The following is a 21281-nucleotide window of genomic DNA, read 5'->3' as shown; positions in this document are numbered from 1 at the left end:
ATTTTATTCACTAAATGTGATGTTGCTGAAATTCTGAGGCAACTATGTATGTTATTAACAAAGCTTACTTTTACAGCTTTTACAATGTACTGTCAGTAAAAGGAGTTTTGAATGTGTGGAATATAAATTATATTCCTCCAACTCATGGTATTTCTACATTTTATATATATATATGAAAATTCTGATAGTAATTCAAAACATACTATAGATTTTTAAACTACACAAACATATTTTTTAAATATTGCAAGATGAATTGTTGTTTTTATGTGTTTGCTAACTTTTTTAAAATTATAATTATTTTGGTTTTGGTATATAGCTCCCTATTGCAGCTTAAACAATACCCCGAAGAATGGTGGAACTGTAAATAAAACAGCAGGTTCACCTGGAAGTAAAGTGCACTATTACTGCAAGCCTGGATATAGAATGATTGGTCATAGTAATGCAACTTGTAGACGTCACCAGAATGAGCTGTATCAATGGGATTCTCCTGCCCCACTTTGCCATGGTAAGATATTGTATTGCTGTTATATATGTTTCCATTGTTTATCTCTAAAAATGTTACAGAATAAGAACACAGTCTTTCACAATCTTACAGATACTTATCCATGAACACAGTGGGCTTACTCATCTATATAAATTTACTTATGTGTAGGGTGACCAGATGTCCCATTTTTGAAGAGACAGTCCCCTATTTAAGCCCCACTGCAGGTGTCCCAACTTCTTAAAAATAGACAAAGTATCCCATATTTTCTGTCTCCCCAATCCCATCAGTACTGGCAGGTGCTACTGCTGGCCGGATCCCTGCTGGCCAGCCCCCTGCCCACCAGCGGTGAATGGGGGGTCCAATGGCCAATGATGGGGATGGGTGTGCAAGGCTGGTGGTGGGGCACCTGCAGTGTGCCAACTCTCAGACAGCAGGGCCCCACCTCCCATTTCCATCTGGCACTGGCTGTGAGCTGCAAGCTGTAGAGGCTGGTGTGTGCGGACAGGCACCAGGTGGTGACTGGTTACATGTTGCCTCTGCTGTCAACCCATCAGCCCTTTATGTGGTTCCCATCTCGCTGTCCTCTCCTTTCTTTGTCCCTTTGCCCCCCACCCAGCCCTGCTACTCCTCCAACGCCCCCCCCACCAGCGGGGTGTGTCCTACTCCCAGCGCTGTGCGGAGAATCAGCCCCTGGTCGGAGTGCTCAGCTCACCAGGAGTCTGGCCATCAGGCTCCTTCCTTCTCCCACTGGCTCTGGCTGGACCAGAGCCCTGAAAAAGCCCAAGAACCTCCAGCCTGGGAAAAACAACATAGTGGGGGGGAGGGGAAGGGTGTGTGTCACCCCTTCCTTTGTGAACCTTGAAGCCTTAAAAATAAGAAGATAAATAAAAAGAATCCAACTATGCAGTATTTTCTTTTAACAGGGGCTCAGTCAACTTGATGTTAATTTGAACGTTTTACTGCATAGTTGTGATAGATTGCCATTGAACTCACTTGAATACAAGTAATTTTACCAGGTATTCAGCATAGGGAAATATGGTCACTCTACTATGTGCCTAAATGGGGACAAAAACTTGAAGGTTGTGATGCTATATTATTATATAGCATATGGAAAATAAATCTAGAGAACTCAGTAACGTGGTTAAATCCAAAAGGTTCACGTCTCCAAGCGTAATTATATTGATCACTGCATGCAAGAGAATGAACTACAGGCGCATGGGACAGCAGGCTGCAGTTGTATGTTTTAAGCATTTAACTGATTCAGTGCAAATGTTCAGAACTCCCACCATGCACACAAGAACTTGGAGTAGACCTATCTGGGACCAACCTTAGGACACAACTCACTTCTGAATCATCTCCACCATATATGTGTGTGTGTATGTGTATGAGAGAGAGAGAGAGAGAGAGACTGGAAATGGGAGCTGGCAAGCGATGATGGGGAGAGACTGGGATCAAGATGGAGACTGGAGCTGGCTGTGTAAAGTGACTGAGAGTAGGAGCTAGTGAGGGAAAAGAGACAGGCTGGACAAGAATCTGGGGGAATGGACTGGAGACTGGGAAAAGAAATCTGCAGGGAGTGTGGGGGAGGGACAGTCTAAGGTCATATGAGGGACCTGGTGTGGAGGAACTGAAAGTCAGGATAAGGAGAAGCCTAGGACTAAGCTGGAGAGCAAGGGGGTAGAGACTAGGACTGGTTGGGCAAGGAGACTGAACAAGGAGGAGGAGCCTGGAGATGGAGAGTGATATTAGGATGAGGAGGTGTAGTAGGGGTGAAGAGAGGTGAGACTGAGATGAGGATCCAGGTATAGGTAGGAAAGAGGCAGTATGGGGAGAAAGACAGGCTGGAGGGAAAAGGGACAGAAGGATCTATAGCCACTAGATCACATTCCGCTCCAGAACCTGGAACTGCACCCAAGATTCCTTAATCAGCAAATGTCTGTGAAAACCACTGGCAGATTGTGGTTCCTCACCCTCTCTTGTTTATCCACATAGAGGAAGACAACCTACTACTGTTATCAGTTACTCTGTTAGCTCAAGATGCAGAGGTCTGTATGTGAATCTAACCATTCCAATTCTGCTGATGAACGATGTGGGTATCAGTATGGTCCATCTGATGGAATTTCTGGGTTTTTTTCAGTTATTTTTAAACCTAGGAAACTGAACACAGAAACTGTGTTAAAAGAACATTAAGATTATAAATACAAGACTTACAAAGTTAGGGAATGCCCTAAGGTTTGTCATCACCTTGGCCTGCCCCTCTTCTCAGGTAAACAGGATGAAGTTCAATAAAGATAAATGCAAAGTGCTCCACTTAGGAAGGAACAATCAGTTTCACACATACAGAATGGGAAGAGACTGTCTAGGAAGGAGTATGGCAGAAAGAGATCTAGGGGTCATAGTGGACCACAAGCTTAATATGAGTCAACAGTGTGATACTGTTGCAAAAAAAGCAAACGTGATTCTGGGATGCATTAACAGGTGTGTTGTAAACAAGACATGAGAAGTCATTCTTCCTCTTTACTCTGCGCTGGTTAGGCCTCAACTGGAGTATTGTGTCCAGTTCTGGGCACCGCATTTCAAGAAAGATGTGGAGAAATTGGAGAGGGTCCAGAGAAGAGCAACGAGAATGATGAAAGGTCTTGAGAACATGACCTATGAAGGAAGGCTGAAGGAATTGGGTTTGTTTAGTTTGGAAAAGAGAAGACTGAGAGGGGACATGATAGCAGTTTTCAGGTATCTAAAAGGGTGTCATCAGGAGGAGGGAGAAAACTTGTTCACCTTAGCCTCCAATGATAGAACAAGAAGCAATGGGCTTAAACTGCAGCAAGGGAGATTTAGGTTGGACATTAGGAAAAAGTTCCTAACTGTCAGGGTAGTTAAACACTGGAATAGATTGCCTAGGGAAGTTGTGGAATCTCCATCGCTGGAGATATTTAAGAGTAGGTTAGATAAATGTCTATCAGGGAAGGTCTAGACACTATTTGGTCCTGCCATGAGGGCAGGGGACTGGACTCGATGACCTCTCGAGGTCCCTTCCAGTCCTAGAGTCTATGAGTCTATGAGTCAGTGCAGCATAACTTCAGTGTTTACTAGTTTTCTTCTACGTTTAGAACACTGCTCCACCAGTGGTGGAGAGACATTGGCTTTTCCCAAGATGTCTTTGAAAAATATACCTAAAAATAGGTAATTGTTTATGTGTTGATTGAAACAGATTTGAACAAGAAGGGGGAAATTGGTTCTTTGCTTTGCTGCACAGGATCAAGAAAAGTGTTCTCAGGTCTGAGGGACAGCATGGCAGAATTTACAGAGAGTAGTAGAAGCAAATTAAGGGAGCAGATACACAGGAGGATACATAGAGTATGAAACTGAGAGGAAGGGAACATAAGCATAGTGAGGAGATAGGAATGAATATGTATAGGGCTTGAAAGTGAGGAAGAACAGATTGAACATGATGCATAAGCAATGAATATCAGTGGAAAACGGGTCCGAAAATACAAGAAATTAACAATAATAAAGCTGAAGTTAAGATTGTAAATTTGTTTGTAGTAACACAGTTCTGAAGAAAACACAATGGAACAAAAGCTCAGAAATTCAAAACTAAGTAAACTTGGAACAAAACCTATGAAATTGCACAAATGCATTAACTCTGTCCTTGTGACTATACTATCCTGTGCAATAGGGTCTGTATTGAATATTAAATTAGTATTAATAATGATTGATTATTACAACATTAATTTATAAGAATAAGTTATATACATTTACAATAAGATTTTATATGTAAAGAAGATATTTTTTCAGAAATTTTGGAGAAACATATTTATCTTTCATAAAAACACACAAGTCCTCCTTGAAAACTTATAAGAGTTTAAAGATACCAGCATGGGATATTTGCAAAGAAAAGTCCTTTAATTAAGTCTGAAATACCAGTAAAACTGATTCCACAGGGCTTAATTTATAATTAATCATAAATGATTGTGCAGCAAATAATGTTCGGAATCAAATTTGATTTTTTTTAAAATGTAGTTCTTTTTTTGTATGTATAGTGCAACAGTTTCAGTTTTAATGTAAACATATTTAATTTAGGTTAAACTGTTAGGGTCAAATGGTATTTCCATTTCCAGTCTTTCAACTGGAGACTCACCTAATAATGCTCTACATACTGTATAAAGAACATGACTGTCTTCCAAAAAATAACAATTTATTATTATTACTGTTACTTTCAAAGCAACAGACAAGCATGAGCCACAGTGCATTCAAAATAATTGTAAATGGAGCAAATAACAACTATAGTTAAAGTTGCTGAAACATTTTCATTATACCTCATATTATAGCACATCCTGTGGCATTGGGCAGTGCAGCAGCCACTCAGCTTCAGTTTCCCAGCTGACCTTCTGCTGCTTCACTCACCCTCCCTGGGGTTGCAGAGACTTAGCCCTCTGGCTAGGTCACATATAGTTCTATCCCTTCTGGGGTACTCAAAATCCAAAACAAACATGAAGCAAGTTAAACTTTTCTCATTCTTCTGAGAGATCTGCTTGGCATCAGTCTTCCCCAGCCCTAGTGTATTGCCAGCCTCTCTTCTCTCTATTTGCTCCCCTCCAACTGAGCAGGATTCTTCTTTCTAAGAAGATTCCAGCCTGCTCCCTGGAATCCTGCCTCTGCTCCAGGTGTCTCAATTTGGCTGACAGTCAATAGTCCATTAACACTTCCTGGTCTTGCATGGAGGCTTCTGTGCCCCATTACATCCCACCTTCTCATTGGATTATAACTTTCTTTTTGGGGGGGTTAAAATTTTGCAGGACTGATCTATACCCAAGGTTAATATTTGTGAAAAGTATTTTTTACAAAAAAAAATGGGTTCAGATTTTTTGGAGTGTGAGGAGAGAGAAATACACTTTTTCCAGTTCTTAAAAAAACAAACAAGTTTTACATTAAAGCAGAAGGAGCAGAAAGCTGAAATTTGTCAGGGAGATAATCCTTAAAGTGGAAAGGTTCCTTTTATTGTCCCTGGAAATTTGTTGTTTTGTAATTTGGCCAAGTTATAGTTTTAAAAATGTTGCTCTATCTGTATCATCTGTTGTCTCTTGTCTTTTACTTAGGCTTGGTCTACACTACGTGTTTAAACCAAATTTAGCAGCGTTAAACCGATTTAACCCTGCACCCGTCCATATGACGAGGCCCTTAATATTGATATAAAGGGCTCTTTAAACCGGTTTCTGTACTCCTCCCCAACGAGAGGAGTAGCGCTGAAATTGGTATTGCCATGTCAGATTAGGGTTAGCATGACTGCAAATCGACGGTATTGGCCTCCGAGCGGTATCCCACAGTGCACCATTGTGACCGCTCTGGAAAGCAATTTGAACTCAGATGCCAGACTGCCCAGGTAGACAGGAAAAGCCCCACGAACTTTTGATTTTCATTTCCTGTTTGCCCAGCATGGAGCTCTGATCAGCACCGGTGGCGATGCAGTCCCAAATCCAAAAAGAGCTCCAGCATGGACTGTATGCGAGATACTGGATCTGATCGCTGTATGGGGAGACAAATCTGTTCTATCAGAGCTCCGTTACAGAAGACGAAATGACAAAACATTTGAAAAAATCTCCAGGCTATGATAGACAGAGGCCATAGCACAGTGTTGTGTGACAAGCGTAATGGAAAGCCAAAGAATGAAATGGATGCTCATGGATGGAGGGAGGGGGGACTGAGGACTCCAGCTATCCCACAGTCCCCGCAGTCTCCGAAAAGCATTTGCATTCTTGGCTGAGCTCCCAATGGCTGAAGGGTCAAAAACATTTTCCCGGGTGTTTCAGGGTATATGTCGTCAATTTACACCCAACACCCCCCCCGAAAGAAAAGGGAAAAAAAAGTTTCTTGCCTTTTTTCAATGTCACTCTATGTCTACTGCATACTGCTGGTAGACGGGGTGTTGCAGCGCTCAACACCAACATCCCTTTCCCGATGGCATATGGTACAATATGACTGATATCTGTCTTCATCATCAGTCTGTGAGTGCTCCTGGCTGGCCTTGGTGAGGTCGGCCGGGGGCGCCTGGGTAAAAATGGGAATGAATCCTGGTCATCCCCAGCAGATGGTACAGAACAGCTGGTAACTTGTCTTCATCATAGCAACTGGAGGCTGAGCTCTATCAGCTCCCCACTTTCATGTCTAAAGAAAAGATTCTGTACTGCCTGGACTATCAGCAGCGGGAGGCTGGGCTCCTCTTCCTCGCCACCCTTTTAATGCCCTGTCTGGACTGTCATAGCAGCTGGAGGCTTGCTTCCTCCTCATTTTATCTCACTAAAAAGTCAGTGTTTCTTATTCTTATTGCATTTTTTATTACTTCATCACACAAATGGGGGGACACTGCCACGATAGCCCAAGAGGGTTGGAGGAGGAGGGAAACAATGGCTGGGTTTATTGCAGGGGCACTCCCTAGAATGGCATGCAGCTCATCATTTCTGCAGGATCTCTGGGGCTCTGACACGGAGCGGCTGTGCTCTCTGGTTCTCTAGTACACTTGCCCCATATTCTAGGCAGGACTGACTCTATTTTTAGACAAAGCATAAAGAAGGGAATGACCCGGGGAGTCATTCCCATTTTTGTCCATGCGCCCCCGGCCGACCTCAGTGAGGCCAGCCAGGAGCACCCATGACAGCAGCAGACAGTACAGAACGACTGATAACTGTCATCTCATTGCCAATTTATAATGGCATGGCAGACGGTGCAATAGGGATGATAACCATCTCTGCTACCTTGCAAAGGCAAATGAATGCTGCTCTGTAGCACTGCAGTACCGCCTCTATTAGCAGCATCCAGTACACATACGGTGACAGTGACAAGGCAAAATGGGCTCCATGGTTGCTGTGCTATGGCATCTGCCAGGGCAATCCAGGGAAAAAGGGCATGAAATGATTGTCTGCCATTGCTTTCATGGAGGAAGGATTGAGTGACGACATTTACCCAGAATCACCTGCAACACTGTTTTTGCATTGGGATCTCAACCCAAAATTCCAATGGGCAGGGGAGACTGCTGGAACTATGGGATAGCTACAGGATAGTTACCCACAGTGCAACACTCTGGAAATCGACGCTAGCCTCGATACATGGACGCACACTGCCAAACCAATGTGCTTAGTGTGGCCACGTGCACTCAACTTTATACAATCTGTGTTACAAAACTGGTTTATGTAAAATCGGAATAATCCCGTAGTGTAGACATACCCTTAGATGGTCAGCTCACTGGGCCAGGAACTGTCTCTTTGTGCTGTGTTTGTACAATGCGTAGCACAATGGCTGTTGGCCCATGACAGGACCTCGTAGGTTCAGTGGTAATACATATAGTAAATAATAGTAAGTATGTTACCTTTCATGTATAGTTTGATTCCTATAGTAGTTACTTACAAGTCGATATCTCTTCCTGTGGATTACTGTAAGAGTTGAGGTTAGCTACAGATGACCTGTTTTTAAGATGAGAAGGCTGCTGACAGGGCATTATAACCAAAGGCCCTCAACTGTACTGTACATCCCCACTAGCTCAACACAACCTAAATTAGTGAACCTTCAAGGCAAAGCGTATCTGTTAACCAGGCTTTTGCTGAGAGGTTCTTGTAGGGAACCTTCCTTTTCTGGGTGCTGAGCATTGGTACTTTCTTTAATGTTTTTAATATTCATTTTTGTATTATTTGGTTTCAGAGAGATTCTGTTAGGCCATTTTTAAAAACTGAAAAAATAAAAACATTTACTAACTTTTCTGATAAACTTCTATAAATGTAAACAAAATCCTCCTCACAATGTGAGAGCACTCACTGCATGCTCGGATTAAGTAGGATATATAAATCCATAGGTCTATAATAATGTCTGGTTATAAAACAGACTTTCTGGCAGGGTGGTCATTTTATTGCCTGCTGGGCTGCACAGGGGCTTTTTTGATAAGAAACACTGAGCAGTGTCATTGAATTCTCACACTTAGCAGTCTGGCAATACCTGAGAGTCCCCTGGTAGAGAGGAGGTTGAGGTAAATGGAAATAGAATAATTTTTACTTAAAACAAAGTAAGCTTTTAAAAAAAATGTTTGGTTAGAAGTAGGGTGAGAATCAACAATGGAATACTAGTGAGATTTTTCACAAACAACTAACCTGTGTGAAAAGGTATATGATCCGTATTTATAAATATTCAGTAATGGAACAAATTAATCTTCTTTAACTTCATTAAATTATGTGGTGTTACACCAGGGAAGAATTTGTTAAAGTAACATGTCAATCAAAATACAGTGTATGTGTATGTTTTATTTATGTATAAGAATTGCTATGGTATATATCTCTGAAGTATCTGTGTTTTTATGTAGTGTGTTCACACACAGTATATATGAATAGATTCAGGAATCCTAAAGGATTTTATTTATTTATTCTTTTTTTTTTTTTAAGAAAAGGAAAAGCTTTACTGTAGAAACTGAAGAATATTTTTGAGGGGGAACATTTATGAGCAATTGAAGTTGCATCCTACTTTCTAGGCAGTAAATAGGCTTTAAAGCTTGTGCTGATTATAGGCTCTTAGGAAGAAATATATCTTGCTGCAATATAAGAACAATGATGACAATTAAGGTTAAAGAACTATTCATTATTCACTCTCTGAATGCTCATAACCCAGCTGGAAGTGTTCATACATAAGTACAAAGTACATGTTGGTGGCACAGGCTGCAAGTTTCTTCTAATCATTGAGCTGAGAAATGTCTGGACCCATTCATTGAATTGGGCAATTTTCTTAGTCTGTTCGTAGTCATTTTAGCAAGCACGTAGGAAGCTGAGAACAGCTTCAGTGCACTTATGTGTTTAACAGCATTGACTACTCTCAGCTGTTAAATGACCAAATGTCATTTTAGTTAGCTCTCTTCATCAAAGCTTGCTCCAGAAAGTCACTGTGTATTTGCTGTTATGTTACTTTATTCAAGCCAATGAGTGCTGACATGTTTTGTTTGGGCACTATTGGTCTAAAAGTTATTAGCATAATCAGACAAACAGTAGCAGCAGGAATACCACTTTCCACTATAGTATTATTTGTAGAGAGAGATGAGTAACAAATAGACAGATGGACTGTAACTGAAGTAGCACCAAAAGGTACTGCTATCATTAGCAATTACCAGCAGTAGCTTAGCAACATAAGGAATATACAAATCAGCAACAGTGCTCCTATATGACTGGGAGAAGAAAAGTAAAAGGGGACTAGGTGTGATGTTTAGGTGGAATGAAGATGGTGAAAGGGAAGTGAGAAGAGAGGAACAGATGCAGACATTGAGATCAGGGCACAGCAGGTGCAATATTCTGTGCAACATGCTTGGGCTAGTATAACATAATAAACTAATTATTGGACTAAACAACCTATAATGGCATGAATATTAATTAGGTGATTTAAATTAATGATTTAAGGACATAGCATTAAATACTGTTTAACAACATGAATTTGATGCAGGTATTGGGTTATTTCTTAATTTAGCTGATCACGAGAAATAAGCAACCCTTGTAAGTAAGATACTAAATTACTAGTTTCAGGCCCAAGTATTTATGGCGTACATGTATGTTCTGTGCAACATGCTTGGACTAGTATAACAAACAGATATGTTTGGTGCAGCTTAAGCACTTTAAAGGTAAAATGAAATATTATACACCTTTTATTCTGTAGTATATCATGCAAATAATAGGGGGATCTTAGAATTCCTGGATTTTAAGAAGTCTTCTGCAATATTATCATCAAGCCAGAGTGCAAAGCACTGTCTGCTGACAGAGCTATTTTGCTGATAAAATGAATGCAGCAGATTCATGTATTTATTTTTCAAGTTACAGTGGGCCAAATTCTGCTCTTTCATTCCATAGAAAGAGTTCTGAATTTAGTAGGATTATACCCAGATTTCTACTGATTAAAGGAAGAACAAAGTTAGGCCTACATATATTTTTTTAAATTTGAACCCTGATGTTTTTACTTTTAGACAGTTAACCATGTGCTAGCTTAAATCTGAAATTGATATCTTACTCCCAGGGGATGGGGGTGGGGGGTGGGAGAGAAAACAAACAAAAAGTTGCCAGGAAATTATAATTAACCCAGTTGTATCCCAAAGTAAACCCTTCAGGAGCCATGTCAAGGTTTGTTCTACATTGACAGAAAATAACTGAAAGAGAGGGTTTGTGGGAGTGGGAGGAAAATGTTGCCAAATTCCTGCTACCAACAGAAAAAACAAACAAAAAACAACAATAATTGCACTTGGGAATGGGGAGGGTTTGGTAGTTTTAAGGGGGTAGAAAAACAGGATGTGATTTCAACTTTCTACCTATTTAAAAGTATAAGTGTAACCCTTCTGCCCATCTGAGTTGGCAGGAACAAGGGCTGGATTCAGTATCTAGGGGTTCCGTTTCAATAATACAATGCAAAACCAGCTCGAGCCCCCACCCAGTGACCAGGGATAATTACATACCACCCTGGGCGCCTCTAAGAGACGATACTTCCCCTCTCACAAGCACGGAGCCTGAGTGTAGAAAAATCATTTTAATAAAGGAGGGAAACGACGTGGCATTATGTTGGGGAAACACCACAAACAGGATTCATAACACAGGGTCTTAAGTCAAGTCCAGCAACCCAAAAAATCACTCAGAAGTCCAACAACTCAAAAATCTCTGTGCCTGGTCAGTGCAGCCCCAGAGTTCAAAAGTTTATCTGCAGAGTTTTACCTCCCAGCCTGGAGGGAGGGGGTGGGCATTGTGGTGTTAAGGGGCACCTTACATGGTCCAAGGCCGACTACCCCACCTCTTGATGGGGTTCTGCTGCAGCCTTCACCGTGAGCCAATCCACCAGCCATTCCACTCCACTAGCTGTCCCATGAGCTGCTCCAGCCATTCTATGAACTGCTCCGCTCCACCAGCTGTCCTGCAAACTGCTCTGCTCTGCCAGCTGCTCAGCAACATATTATCAAACCCCCACCCAAGCACTCAGTGATTTCAGCTTGTAGTAGGGAAGCCCCAGTGCTGGTGCACCATTAGCCCAAAGTAAATTCAGCTCAACAGCCTATAACTAGACTCCTAATTGAATTAAAATTAGCTCTGATATTCTACAGTAGAGAGAAGAAGAGATGCAATTGGTATTCCAGGCTCTCAAAAGAGACCCAGACCATCAGATACAAATGCCCAACCTCTCTCAGTTCACTGAGTTTTGGAACCCATGTCCCTTGTCTAGCGAGTGCTATTTGGTTGATGGTGAGTCCCTCTATCATAAAACAGTTTCATTATCCTTGATTCACATAATCAGGGTAACAACACTTTATTCTTCTTGCCCCAATAACAGAGAAACTGGGGATCCCACAGCAGCCAAAGTGACCATTTTGACTCATGCTAGGCTGGGTGGGTATGTCTATGCAAAAAAAATCAGCCCCTGAAGTTCTTTTCCACAACTCACCACCAGATGTCAGGGTAGAGCTCATCCTGACTCTGCTTACATCAGCAAAGGCTCCCCTGCTGTCAAGTTCTTTTCAAATGGTGGGAAATTTAGTGTTAGGCTATTTGTAAAATTCACATTGACTTTATTTTTTAAGGAAGCAGGGTTTTTTTTGTCATATTCTTTCAGTTCTACTTGCGTGTGCAATTTGGCATATTCCAAATGGGAGCAAACACAATAAAAAACCACTAACCAAGAACATGAACCACATCTATCATTTCATATTGCCTAGTTTGTCTCATTGTAATCAAATTCCAAACACTATGTTGTATTTAATTTAAATGCATCAAATGTGACAGCTTTGAAATAATGAAAACAACTTTGTAGAGTTATGTTTATTGTACTGTAACAGTGCATTGTGAAATTAATCATGTACACTGAAGCAGGTAAATTATACCATTAATTAAAATGATTTTTTTTCTCATTTGTGTTCAGTAGGCTTCTGGTAAAGGCTGGCCTTTTATTCTTTTGGCAAATGTTGATTCTATAAAATTTAAATAAAAGTCCACGGTCCAAAGAAGAAGACATGCAGTGAAAAAAATTCTTTATGTTAAAATGTTGCATTGCTTCCTACAATTGAGCATGTACATATGGGGCAGAGTTTTTCTTTTTCAACCCTAGTTTATCATCAAAGCTCATCCCATACTGTTTAATATTTATAAGTATAACACTTAAACTTACATTTCATTTCTTTGTTATGTTTATCAAAGAGTGATATATCAGCGACTGGACCAGAGCAAGAAGGTGATTCTGTACATATGTGGATTTGGTTTCCTATGTAATCCTTAATTAAAGGGACTTAATGTAACTACTGTGCTATGTTTTATACTCTAAGTTGCTGTTTTAAAAAGACTAAATATTTCTAAAGAAATAAAACTGGAAGAAAAAATAAGAAATAACTTATTGTTTTATTTTAAATGCCAGAATTGGGCAAGTGAAAAATCTTTCCCAGTTATCAAGTTAGTCAAGCCCTCAGGAGTTAGCCTCTGTGGAGTGTGAAGCATGTTAAAACAAAGCCCCACAAAAAAAAGTTCCTACTTCTACAATTCTCTTTGCTGAAATCACTGAGAGTGATTAGTTGTCTGGGCAGTCTTCGATAACTGCAGAAGGGCTATATTGACTTGGGCATCACTGGTAAAGGCTTCTGACATAGGTATTTCCAGAAATTTACCTTGTCTGAAAATCCTGTGTTAGGAGGTATTGTTAGAAGCCATATGCTGGACTCACTATCTCATAATTCTTTCCTTTTGTTAAAACATTTATATTTGTTTTTACTATAAATAGGTTACAGTGCATTGTTGTTATATTGGAGTTAAAACTCAGTTGAATCAAACAAGCTGAAAAGTGCATACTATTCCCTTGGAAGTAGTGAACCTGGTAATTAGTGTGATTGTTCAGCAACAGAAGCTGGACACTACAAGGAGATGTTTTCAGAGTGGCTCAGAGTCTGGGGTGCACCTGTTATTAACTTGCAAGGCAAAGTAGGGACCGGGAGAGCCCGAAGGCTCATGCTTGGGTGGCTGTAGGGCTGACCGTAACACAGAGCTGATGTCCAGCTACCACAAGAAAGACTCCCTCATGCTGGATCTGGGAAAAGTGGTGGGGGAGGGATAACAAGATGACTCTCATTCCTGGGCATCCCAAGAAAGTGTCCCTGTCCCAAAGACGTTGGGTGAAATCCTGCCCCTTTGGAGTCAATGGGAATTTTGCCATTGAGTTCACTAGGCACAGGATTTCACCCCTTTTTCTGAGGTAGCAATCTTAAGGTATGTCTGTACTTCACGGCGTTGGTACAATTTCCAGCTTAAGGAGACATATCTAACACCGACTGAGCTAGCACATTAAAAATAGAGCTTAGCTGCAGAGGTGCCAGCGATGGGAGAGATTAGCTGTACTGAGTACATACCCACCCAGGATGCTAGGTATATACTTGGGGAGGCTAGTCCCTCTTGCTATTTGTTCTTCTGCAGCTGCACTCTATTTTTAGCATGCTAGCTTGATCAGAGTTTGCACAGGTATGTCTCCAGTTGGATATTGCAGCTCCATCTTGAAGTGTAGACATACCCTAATTGGAATGATGGAAGTGTGGAAAGACTACAGAGAAAGTGGGAACATAGCATTAGCAGACTATTTGATATGTGAAGTTTCGCCTTCATTGGTATTTTATTTGACTTTAGCCTGGTAATTTTGGGTGGATGATTCTGAGCCTATAAATGGCCTGTTATTCTGACCATTTGATATCATCTATGGTAACTGCAGAATTGACTGAATTGCACAAATGATAGATTAATTGAGAAGAAAGTTGGCCTACATTGGCTATACTTTATTTTATGTATCCATTTTAAAAATATTCCTGAATTAGTTAGAAAGTTGTAGATGTGGAGGAAATTGCACTAGTTATTGATGATGAATGTATTATTATGCATGTATGTTTTTTGGTATATAGGGGGTAAATATGACTTTTAAAAATACCTTAAGATACTAGATTTCCATCTTTTTCCCCCCTCAGCTGTGTCGTGTGGTATTCCAGAATCTCCAGGAAATGGTTCAGTTGTAGGTAATGAGTTCACTTTGGGCAGTAGAGTGATATATGACTGTAACGAGGGCTTCAAGCTAGAATCTAGTCAACAAGCAACAGCAGTGTGTCAAGAAGATGGATTATGGAGTAACAAAGGGAGGCCACCTGTCTGTAAACGTAAGTGTATTTTTTCAAACATTTCTTTTGTGTATGCTGAGAAAAGTTTTCAGTGGTGAAATTTAGATCCGATGTGCAAGGATCCCACATTTTGGATATTGAGGAGTACATTTTTATTCAGTATGTGATGAGTCCGAGTGATACACAAATGCTATTAATGTTAAGAGTAGTGCAAAGCAGCCTTAAATCTATTTTAATGAGGTGCACAGAGATTTCTTCAGCATAAAGAAATCTCCACCTGCTTCAAGCTATCATACTCAGCTCTTCATCCTTCTCCTTTCCCTATCCCCAGCTGCAAAATGATCTTTTAGGGACCACTGTAGCTAGGCACAGTTTAGTGCAGCCCCAAGGCTGCTCGCACTTGTGCTGCTGACCAAACTGCCCTCAAGCCAACACCAGGATCACAGGAATAGAAAAGTGGCATGAAGTTACCTTTATCCACTTCAAGCTGTGACAAAATCAGAGCTTTTGTGCAGCTGAGGCTCTAGCCCATAATTTGATAATAGAATTATTATACTACCTGTGTAAATATGCATAAACTCGTATAAACAAAATTGATATGTTTTAAAATGAGGTTCATACATCAAACATAAAATCAAGGTATCTTTTAAAGACATATGACTTAAAGCCTACAAATAATGACCTACCTCATCCGCGTGTTCCCCTAGTTGTTAATGATCTCTTCTCCACCTACTCTATTTTCTGTTACAATTGCCTGTTGCAACTTGTTTTAATTGAAGTTGTACATTATTCAAGTCAAAGACTGTCTCTTTAAATGTTTCTACAATGCCCAATACAATGGTACCCTACTTCTGATTGGGATCTCTTGGTGCTACCTTGACTAATAGCAGTAAATTAAGATCTATGCAATTAATTAAGTTTGAGCTTTAGATGTTCTTTTCATGTGCAAAAATACTGGAAAAATGTTAGAGTATAGACTTCAATTTTTAAAAATATTGTCCATCTTAGGTACTAGACTTAATGTTACAAAATACTCAGTTGACACTGAATTTAGATTCTAGAACCTGGGAACAGTATGTACCTGTTTTCTAGATTCTGAACATGAGAAGCACTTTTTTTTTTCAATTCTCCATAAATGTCGCTTATTTTTAATTGTAGGATAAAGAAAATAGCAATGAAAATGTGAATTTAGAAAGTAGTATGTTTTACTGTAAAAAGGTTTTGGAGTTTAGATTCATTGACGCTAGTGTGTCACACAGTCTATGCTATTGTACAAATGTGGATTTCTTTAAATACTCTCTGAGTTTTAATCACTTTTAAATTGTATTTTATGTTATCTAATAATTGTTTTGCTTATGTGAGCTCTATGGAGGTACAAAGTGACAAAAAAGATTCTCCTTTTTCAAGCTTTTGAGTTGAAAAAGGCTTCCATTGACTATATGCATTAAATATACAAATTCACTCAGATGTCCACAGCTTGACAATATATCTGTGGAAGTGCCTGAGGCTGAAATATTACAGCACCACTGATGTCCCTTAAATGCTAATGATGGAAATGCGTCTGAGTAGCCTCTCTCATTAAATTGCCTTCAAATGTGTCAATTATAATAATGTTTTATGTAATGTGGATAATGGGCAACAAAACAGTTCATTTCACATGAGCCACCAAACAGCATAAAAAAAAATGAACTTGCTATGATTGCTATCAACCTAGGTCAGATTTGAACCAAAGAAATAGAGGTGAAAAACTGTATTTAATATATTCCATTAGTTTGAGTCAACCAGTTTCCAAGAAGTATTACAGATGGGAAATTTATTGTAGCAGCATATACTGTGTTAAAATCTATGCATGAAGAGAATAAAGTACACCAGAAAAAATTTGTCAAAACTTTAGAAAGAGTTAAAATGAATAAATTATATATTTTAGTGTGTTTGGGGAACACAGTTTAATGGTGAGCTTTTTTATTTTCAGATGTCTGATCAACAGCAGCCTTCTGTGTTCTTTAGTTCTGATAAAATTGATTTTTCCCAGACACTGTCTTGTAAGATAACTTCTGCACCTCTTCCTCTAAGGCCTGATCTACACTACGAGTTTATGTTGAATTTAGCAGCGTTAAATCGAATTAACCCTGCACCCGTCCACACAATGAAGCCCTTTACTTTGATATAAAGGGCCCTTAAAATCAATTTCTGCCATTTTGAATTAGGGTTAGTGTGGCCACAATTCGATGGTATTGACTTCCGGGAGCTATCTCACAGTGCACTGTTGTGACAGCTCTGGACAACAATCTGAACTCGGATGCACTGGCCAGGTAGACAGGAAAAGCCCCACGAACTTTTGAATTTTATTTCCTCTTTGCCCAGCATGGAGCACTGATCAGCACAGGTGACCATGCAGTCCCAGAATCAAAAAAGAGCTCCAGCATGGACCATACAGGAGATATTGAATCTGATCTCTGTATGGGGAGATGAATCTGTTCTATCATAACTCCGTTCCAAAAGACGAAATGCCAAAACATTTGAAAAAATTTCCAAGGCCATGATGGACAGAGGCCACAACAGGGACTCAACACAGTGCTGCATGAAACTTAAGGAGCTTAGACAAGCGTACCAGAAAGCCAAAGAATGAAATGGATGTTCACGGAGGGAGGGGCGACTGACGACTGTAGCTATCCCACAGTTCCCGCACTCTCCGAAAACTGTTTGAATTCTGGGCTGAGCTCCCAAAGCCTGAAGGGTCAAAAACATTGTCGTGGGTGGTTCAGGGTATGTCATCAGCCCCTCCACCCCCCACCCCTCTGTGAAAGCAAAGGGAAAAAAATTGTTTTTTCAATGTCACCGTATGTCTACTGGATGCTGCTGGCAGACACAGTGCTGCAGCGCTACACAGCAGCATCCCCTTGCCTTGCCTTGCCTTGCAGACGGCAGACAGTAGAGTATGACTGATATCCGTCATCTCTCATCCTGTGGGTACTCCTGGCTGGCCTAGGTGAGGTTGGTCGGGGGCGCCTGGGCAAAAATGGGAATAACTCTAGGCCATTCTCTTCTTTAAGTTTTGTCTAATGGAGATTCAGTCCTGCCTGAAATATCATGGCAGCTGGAGGCTTCTGCCTCAGGCTGCTCTCCCAGTCAGCAGCACCGCGCGGTCGCGCCTACCCCTTGCTACCAGGGCTCACAATCAGATATTTAGACCTCTACATTTTGCGGCAAATATAAAAATTAAGCTGCTGTTTAGAATTGTCCCCCAACATACATATCCTGGGCCATTTTGTAGTTTACCAGTGTCAGACAAAGGTCCACACACAAATGGAGATTCAGTCCTGCCTGTGCTTCTATGCTAGTGCTTATCACAGATTTCTATTTTCAGCTATAGGCTGAGCATGTGCAGAATGGTGGTTCACTCTACTTTGCTGTAAGCCAACCGCCCTCCCCTCGCCCCTTTGATCTCTGCTTGCAGAGGCAATGAAGTCAGTGTTGTTTCAGATTCATGCATTCTTTATTACTTCATCACACAAATGAGGAATAACTGCCACAGTAGCCCAGGAGGGGTGAGGGAGGAGGGAAGCAACGGGTGGGGTTGTTGCAGGGGCACCCCCTAGAATAGCATGCAGTTCATCATTTCTGTGGAATGTCTGGGGCTCTGACCCGGAGCGGCCGTTTGCCTCTCTGGTTCTTTAGTAGGCTTGCCTGATATTCTCAGCAGAACTGACTCTCCATTAGGCAAAACTTAAAAAAGAGAATGACTTGGGGAGTCATTCCCATTTTTGTCCAGATGCCCCTGACTGACCTCACCGAGGCCGGCCACGAGCACCCATGACAGCAGCAGATGGTACAGTATGACTGGTAACCATCTTTGTCAACTTGCAAAGGCAAGGGGATGCTGTTGTGTAGCACTGCAGTACCGTGTCTGTCAGGAGCATCCAGTAGACATACGGTCACAGTGAAAAAAGGCTGAACGGGCTCCATGGTTGTACTATGGTGTCTGCCCAGGCAATCCAGAAAAAGGGTGCAAAATGATTGTCTGCCATTACTTTCACGGAGGGAGAATTGACTGATGATGTTTACCCATAACCACTCGGGACAAATTTTTGCCCCATCAAGCATTGGAGTGTCAACCCAGAATTCCAATGGGCGGAGGAGACTGAGGAATTATGGGACAGCTATGGGATAGCTACCCACAGTGTAGCACTCCAGAAGTCGACGCTATCCTCGTTACATGGACACACACCACCAAATTAATGTGCTTAGTGTGGCTGTGTGCACTTGACTTTATACAATCTGTTTCCAAAAAATCGATTTCTGTAAAATTGGAATAATCCCGTAGTGTAGACATACCCTTAGAGCTGTTTTGATTTTACATTGTATGAAATTCTCAACTGAGAATAAAATACTCATAACATTTAGATTATTGAGTTATGCTGAACTTCAGGGATTCAAGCATAGACATTTTACAAAATATTTTTTTAAAGAAAATCATTTTATCTGACTTGAGCCATAATAAGTGAACATTTATCCAGTGAGATTGCATGTAGAATGTGAGTGGCTGGATTTATGTGTCACTCGGTTCTGAGGGTGCTTAATACAAGGGAGCATATAATGCCCATGTTCCTCAGTTTCTATTGGCTTCCTATGAACTATCAATTTGAAGTTCTAATTTTGCAGTGGTTTCCAAACTTCTCAGCCTAAGAGATGAACATGTTATTTCAAAAAGGTCAAGGGGCCATTGTCAATTCTGTGGGACAAAGTATCTGTTCTGTTACACTTCTTTGTGCTGCTCAGAGAGCAGAAAGGGAATGGAACCTTGCCAACAAGTCTCGTGTTTGTGATTCCCCCAGTGCAGTGCAGACCCAAGAAGATCTAGATCTGAAACAGAGTTCTTATGTCTCCCTGCTCTCTATACCTGGTGCAGGTAGCATGGCTGGAGAACGACTGGAGTGTGCAGTGATCCAGCTACCCTCAGCTATTGGATGGCCTTTAGGGACCATACACCAGCTGGCACAAGTTAGAATAGCCCCTAGACTGAGGCAAAATATCAGGGAACTCTATTAGTTCTCAGCAAAGAATCCTGTGGCACCTTATAGACTAACAGACATTTTGGAGCATGAGCTTTCGTGGGTGAATACCCACATCGTCAGATGCATGCACACAGGATTCTTTGCTGCTTTTACAGATCCAGACTAACATGGCTACTCCTCTGATACTTGTTAGTTCTCAGTTTCTCTTTCTCCTACTCTGACTGCCCTTTGTAGCTGTTTATGTGAGAAGTGCAATCCACTGATAAACACTCTCCAGAGCTGAGACAGAGCCAATCAAGACCTCGTCCATCTTTCCCTGGAGTGAGCACAGCCTGTAGTGAGCCAGGTAATGGAGTAGTAGGCAGAGTTACTTGCTCCTCCATCCTCTGCAATGCATTAGGCAGCCAGTGGGGGTCTGCCAAGCAGGAAAAGGACAGCAGCTGCTCAGAGCACTCTGACCTCCTTTGATTTATTCCTAGGGCTGCAGGGGAAGCACTAGGAGGCAGCTGGGGAACAATACTCCCTACCTTTTCCCCATAAAAATGCAGCTGATTCAAACACTTCAGTTTAAAAATCACAATATGTCGCTTAGGGATGAACTTTCAGTTCATAATCAAATACAATTCTTTCTTAAAATGGTCACCCTCAATGTAGAATTTAGAAAGCAATAAATGTCCCTAATACACAGGTGGAGCACCACTGAGATATGATTTATAGGGTCCTCAATGGACTAAGCCCATTGTACTATCGCAAAGGCTACCTTTCCTTCCTCCCACAAAAGCAGGCAACATTTACTTTATAAAAAACAAAAAATCGAAAGAACAGAAGGCAGAGCAGCTTCAAGACTGTGAAATCTTTCCTGAGGAGGTCAGGAAGAGTCTCTGTTGTTGCCCTCTGCTGGCCATACTGTAAGACATTTTTTTCAACACAGCATTTTTCAAAGACATAAGGCTCTTTTTAACTTCCAGAATAAGCATGAAATGTGCTTTACAAATACTTATGACTATAGAGATTTTTAAAATAAAATCTCTGATCCATCTGAATTGATTGTGACATCTTCTTTGTTCTCTGTCTCTTTGCTGTGAAGGAAGATCAAAGAATGGAGAGCATGTCATAAATCATAAGACGGATGAAAGATATTTCTTTTTCAATTGTTTTAAAATTGTTTTGATATTTTATGTCCTGTTCAGGATCCTGCACTTGGGTCACAGAAGTCAGTGTTACAGACTGGCAGAGATTTCCTGCCAATCTGTCTCATTCACAGATAGTATTCTCGCTGAGAGCTGATTGCATGCATCTCATTAACACCATCCTAGAGTTCACGCTGTGAACAATTATCCAGGAAGAACGTCAGGAACCGCAATACCTGGTGTGAGGTTTTGGACTGCAGTGTGTATTATATTGATCAGGGGTATGTTCTCAGCCCTAAACAAAGTGTGTGGATTTTAAGCAGAATCAGAAAGCCACCTACTCATTGTGGTATTGAGAACAGTGGAATGTTTTATAAGTGAGCTATAAAGGAGGAAAGTGACTATTAGACTAAATGACTTTTATCATACACAGTAGGAGAACTGATAGATTTAATCATTCTAAAGCAGTTTTCAGATGATCTAGATAGGAGGGAGGGTAGAGATTTGGACACACCAACATT

General features: G+C 40.9%; 1 protein-coding gene across 2 annotated transcripts in view; it reads left to right on the top strand.

Moving 5' to 3' along the window:
- Positions 1-21281, top strand: part of CSMD1 (CUB and Sushi multiple domains 1) — a 2060432-nt gene that overhangs the window by 1885931 nt on the left and 153220 nt on the right. For both annotated transcript variants that reach the window (XM_030555566.1, XM_030555565.1), the window contains exons 49-50: positions 317-505; positions 14469-14654. In XM_030555566.1, the coding sequence (XP_030411426.1) occupies positions 317-505; positions 14469-14654 (375 nt within the window). The remainder of the gene's footprint in view (positions 1-316; positions 506-14468; positions 14655-21281) is intronic.

This window comes from Gopherus evgoodei, chromosome 3, assembly GCF_007399415.2.
Source record: "Gopherus evgoodei ecotype Sinaloan lineage chromosome 3, rGopEvg1_v1.p, whole genome shotgun sequence".
Classification (NCBI taxonomy): Eukaryota; Metazoa; Chordata; order Testudines; family Testudinidae; genus Gopherus; species Gopherus evgoodei.
The sequence above is the reverse complement of the archived record's forward strand: the minus strand, read 5'-3'. Positions and strand labels throughout refer to the sequence as shown.